Consider the following 5,432-nt stretch of genomic DNA (forward strand, 5'->3'; position numbering starts at 1 on the left):
TCAAAAAAAGAAAAAAAAAAAAAAAACCAGGGAGTCTCTCTGAATCTGCTTTAATTCTGAGGGCTGCACAATGCAAAAAAATTTTTTTTTAGTTAAAAAGAATTAAAAACCGCCAGACACAATAGCTCACCCCTGTAATTCCAGCACTTTGGGAGGCTAAGGTGGGTGGATCACTTGAGGCCACAAGGTGGAGACCAGCCTGGCCAACATGGTGAAACCCATCTCTACTAAAAATACAAAAAAACTAGCTGGCCCTGGTGGCAGGTGCCTGTAATCCCAGCTACGTGGGAGGCTGAGGCAGGAGAATCGCTTGAACCCGGGAGGCTGAGGTTGCAGTGAGCCAAGATTGTGCCATGGCACTCCTGCCTGGGCAACAGAGTGAGACTCTGTCTCTAGAAAAATTAATTAATTAAAAATAAAAAACCAAATCTGCCAACACCTGATCGTGGACTTCTAGTCTCCAAAAGACTAAGAAATAAATTTCCATTTTTTTAAGCCACCCAGTCTGTGGTATTTTGTTACAGCAGCCCTGGCAAACTTACACAGGGGGCTCCAAACCAATAGGAGCACCTCCTCCTCCTCCCAGAGAGTTAGAGACCACCTTTAGGAACTCACTGTCAGAAATCTGGGGGCTGATGAAGCCACATTCCTGGGGCTAAGACAATGGGCTATGGGGAAACAGCAGTGGAATACAAGTGTGTGATGCATCTAAAGCCTCAAAGGCTGTTTCTCAGGATTCCCACAACCTGGTTCCACTTTTCCTCATTACACTTCTCAGTACCGCCAGTGATCCCAACAGAATGCTTTAGCTGGTCAGACTCATCTCTTTACCACGTCCGTCCAGCTTTTGTCTCTACAGCTGTGCTTTGATCAACCAACATTTCCCACCCATTCTTCAAGGTACTGCTCAATTCCCTAACCATTTTGTTCCATGCAGATGTCTGCTTTCTCAACCGACTTCTGCACTTAGGAGTATAACCTGGTCTAACTAGTCAGTCTAATTGCCTGTGTCACAGAAGGTAATATACAGAAGCATGAAATTCATTATTTGGGTCCCAGTCCAATAATATTAGGTATTTTGAGAACAGAGACTATGTTTTCTTCTGTAGCTCTGAAGAAAAGTGAACTTGTCAGGGAAAGACAATGATTGTGGGCATGAAACAACAAAAAACAAAGATGAATTTTCCAGATTCATCTTTTTCTACGGACTGCCCATTTGCCACTGAAGCCACTGCAGAGGTCTTTTTTACCACAAGCAGCTGTGCATTTGAAGCATTTAGGAAGAATCTGCCTGTCATCATGTTGTATTATTACTTATAACAGTTTTCATTTTTTTGTCATTGTTAACTTCAGTATGAAGAATGTAATGCCCAGATGATTCATTAAAGTATAATTATAGTTAGCTAGCACAAGTTATTAACTCATTAGGCAAGGGACAGTTCAAAAAATACACTTAATAGGATAGGACACAATCCTTACAATTGTAGTATTTAAATAGTCCTTGAACTGCAGAGAGAATAGAGACCTATTTCACAGTCAATAAAAAGGAAAAAAACAAAGCTCTGAAATTTGGATTATTTCTTTTTTTTTTTTTTTTTTTTTTTTTCTGAGACGGAGTTTCCCTCTTGTTACCCAGGCTGGAGTACAATGGCGCGATCTCGGCTCACCGCAATCTCCGCCTCCTGGGTTCAGGCAATTCTCCTGCCTCAGCCTCCTGAGTAGCTGGGATTACAGGCACACACCACCATGCCCAGCTAATGTTTTGTATTTTTTAGTAGAGACGGGGTTTCACCATGTTGACCAGGATGGTCTCGATCTCTTGACCTCGTGATCCACCTGCCTCGGCCTCCCAAAGTGCTAGGATTACAGGCTTGAGCCACTGCGCCCGGCCTAATTTGGATTATTTCAAATTGTCGTTTGAAACAGTTGAACATTATTAAATCATAACATCCTGATTTGAGGCAGTTATTGTTCCAAATTAAATTCCCTGACGTTCTGAAGAAATCTTATGGAATCCGACATGCTCGAGGGTAAGGAATATTCAGTAACAAAGGGCAGCAAGAGAAAATAGCCTGTTCACAACTCTGGAATTGGTTCACTGTAGCTGAAGCTTAAAGTGGGTGGGTAGAAGGAAGGCTGGCGCAGTGGCCCACGTCTGTAATCCCAGTACTTTGGGAGGCTGAGGCAAGGGGACAGCTTGACGGCAAGTTCAACCAGCCTGGGCAACAAGGTGAAACTCTGTCTCTACAAAAAATACAGAAGTTATCCATGCCTGGTTGCATGGCCTGAAGTCCCAACTACTCAGGAGGCTGAGGCAGGAGGATTGCCTAAGCCCAGGAGGTGGAGGCTACAGCAGGGTATGATTGCACCACTGCACTCCAGCCTGGGCATGGGAAACCCAGTCTCTTTATTTAAAAAAGAAAAAAAAAAAAGCCTGAATAAATGGGTCTAAGATATGAATCCAAACTGGAATGATAGGATCTCATCATCTTACCATGGCAACCGAACCACATTTTGGCAATTCATTCTATAATTGCTCCTGGATACTCAACTTATTATCATTTTAATTTCCAAAATTATTTCAGATTATTTTGTGTTTCCCCATTCACAGCCTAAAAGGACGCAGACACCTGTTTGAGTGAACCCAGGCACATGAGAACTAAGGTTGGACAACAGCATGTTGAAGAAAACGCGACAATTCCCTCTGTCAGCTTGGGTCTCCTGCACCTGACCCTGAACACCGCCAAGGGTAAGGCTGAGTCTCCCGCACACCTGCACCATGGGCACGGAAAACAGTGCCTTGCTAAGCTCCGATGTCCTAAATCAAGGCTGAAAGAAACCCTGGCCCTGCCCTTAGGCATCAGGGTTTTTCCAAGTTTGATCCTCCTGTCATCAGAAGCAACCCGGGAAGGATGCTCGTTAAAATGCAGATTCCTGCCGGGCGCGGTGGCTCAAGCCTGTAATCCCAGCACTTTGGGAGGCTGAGGCGGGTGGATCACGAGGTCAAGAGATCGAGACCATCCTGGTCAACATAGTGAAACCCCGTCTCTACTAAAACTACAAAAAATTAGCTGGGCATGGTGGCGCGTGCCTGTAATCCCAGCTACTCAGGAGGCTGAGGCTGGAGAATTGCCTGAACCCGGGAGGCGGAGGTTGCGGTGAGCCGAGATCGCGCCATTGCACTCCAGCCTGGGTAACAAGAGGGAAACTCCGTCTCAAAAAAAAAAAAAAATGCAGATTCCGGCCAGACGGTGGCTCACCCCTGTGATCCCAACACTTTAGGAGGCTGAGGCAGGAGGATCACTTGAGGTCAGGAGTTCAAGACCAGCCCGGCCAACGTGGTGAAATCCATCTCTACTAAAAATACAAAAAAAAAAAAAACAAGTTAGCTGGGCATGGTGGCGCCCACCTTTAATGACAGCTACTCGGGAGGCTGAGGTAGGAAAATCGATTGAACCCGGGAGGTGAAGGTTGCAATGAGCCGAGATTGCAGCACTGCACTCCAGCCTGGGTGACTGAGTGAGACTCAGTCTCAAAAATAAAAGGCTGGCCGCAGTGGCTCATGCCTGTAGTCCCAGCACTTTGGGAGGCCGAGGCGGGCGGATCACCTGAGGTCGGGAGTTCGAGAACAGCCTGACCAACACGGAGAAACCCCATCTCTACTAAAAATACAGAATTAGCCGGGCGTGGTGGCGCCTGTCTGTAATCCCGGGAGGCTGAGGCAGAAGAAGCGCTAGAGATGGAGATTGCGGTGAGCCGAGATTGCCCCACTGCACTCCAGCCTGGGCAACAAGAGAAACTCCGTCTCAAAAATTAAATAAATAAAATAAAAAAATAATAAAATGCAGATTCCTGAGTCCCAAAGTTGACTACACCAATCAGGATCTCCGGGGTTCGCGAACGTGCGTTTTTGCAGTCCCCCCCCCCCCCCGCCCCCCCTCCCTTTCCCCCCCCCCCCCCCCCTCCAGGCCTAGCGGTCTCAGGCCCAGGCGTGCGCAGGCGCGTCCCCCGCCCGCCGCCCACCCGGCCGTCCCGCTCCCCGCACCGCCCACCTGAGGCAGTCGTTGTCTCTCACTAGGCGCGCGCTCTCGGCAGGGGGCAGGAGCCCCCCTTCCAGGTAGAGGCCTAGGAGGGCACCAGAACTGAAGCCGAAACGCTGGCGGATGAGACTAATGAGATCTGTGACGACTCGGCATCTGTTCAAGTCGACGAGAAGCCAGAAGGCTGTACAGTGCGGGGTAGCTGGCGGCGGGTAATCAAATTGAAGCCGCAGCCTAACCGTCTCGGAGGCTGCCATCTTGCTCGGTGCTCAACGGAAGCCGAGAGATACCACAGGGCTACCGAGTGGCGTGCTCTGGCGGCCCGCCCCCCGGAGCTTTTGGCGTGTGCCACCTAGGGGTGGAACGTGGCTACTACAGGCTGCGTCAGGGCGAGAACTCGGAGCGTGGTTCATTTCATTCAATTATTTTCACGACAGGGCTGTGCAAGGGAATAAGTGAAATGCCTTTATTACATTTCTACCGGGCGCTCTGTAGGGTTTCCTAATTAAGGCGAGTCCTGGATAAATAATATTTCTCCTCAGCAGTGGTCTTCTAAGATACTTGCTCATCGACATAAAAGATTTGTATAAAACAATCATAACACATTTCACTGACAAAAGTTTTCATCATAATTAGTTGAAAAAGATGTAAATCCTAGTGTGTTCTCAGTGTTGACATTTTGAAATAAAACTGTTAATCACTCTTTCAAATGTTTCCAGTGGAATATGAATACCTTAGCCTTTTACTATCCACCACCAAACAAAAATGTCCTTGTATTTATCGCCAGATAAGTAAATCAGAAGTTTTACATTATTTCTTTTATTTCTTGAACTAGAATTTACATTTCTCCCACATAACATATATTAACTCTTAATTTTCATGACAAAAGTTAGGAATTATGAACTATTATCCTCATTTAGAGGATTTTTAAAAACCAAGGTTCAGGCCAGGCGCGGTGGCTCACGCATATAATCCTAGCACTTTGGGAGGCCGAGTGGGTGGATCACCTGAGGTCAGGACAGGAGTTCAAGACCAGCCTGGCCATCATGGTGAAACCCCATCTTTAAAAAAAAAAAAAAACAAGGTTCAGAGAGTTTAAGAAATAACACTAGGCCGGGCGCGGTGGCTCAAGCCTGTAATCCCAGCACTGTGGGAGGCCGAGGCGGGTGGATCACGAGGTCAAGAGATCGAGACCATCCTGGTCAACATGGTGAAACCCCGTCTCTACTAAAACTACAAAAAAAAAATTAGCTGGGCATGGTGGCGCGTGCCTGTAATCCCAGCGACCCAGGAGGCTGGGGCAGGAGAATTGCCTGAACCCGGGAGGCGGAGGTTGCGGTGAGCCGAGATGGCGCCATTGCACTCCAGCCTGGGTAACAAGAGCGAAACTCC

General features: G+C 47.5%; 1 protein-coding gene across 2 annotated transcripts in view; it reads right to left on the reverse strand.

Moving 5' to 3' along the window:
* COIL (coilin) overlaps positions 1-4,356 on the reverse strand; it is a 22,199-nt gene extending 17,843 nt beyond the window's left edge. The window contains exon 1 of one of the 2 annotated variants that reach the window (XR_004269603.1): positions 4,053-4,356. Coding sequence is in view for 1 of the 2 variants with exons in the window: in XM_032280109.1 (XP_032136000.1) it covers positions 4,053-4,297 (245 nt within the window). In the remaining variant the exon portion in view is untranslated. The remainder of the gene's footprint in view (positions 1-4,052) is intronic. The other variant, XM_032280109.1, reaches the window with a different exon arrangement.
* Positions 4,357-5,432: the final 1,076 nt, after the last annotated feature.

Source organism: Sapajus apella, unplaced genomic scaffold, assembly GCF_009761245.1.
Source record: "Sapajus apella isolate SASKATOON/1434 unplaced genomic scaffold, GSC_monkey_1.0 scaffold12, whole genome shotgun sequence".
NCBI lineage: Eukaryota > Metazoa > Chordata > Mammalia > Primates > Cebidae > Sapajus > Sapajus apella.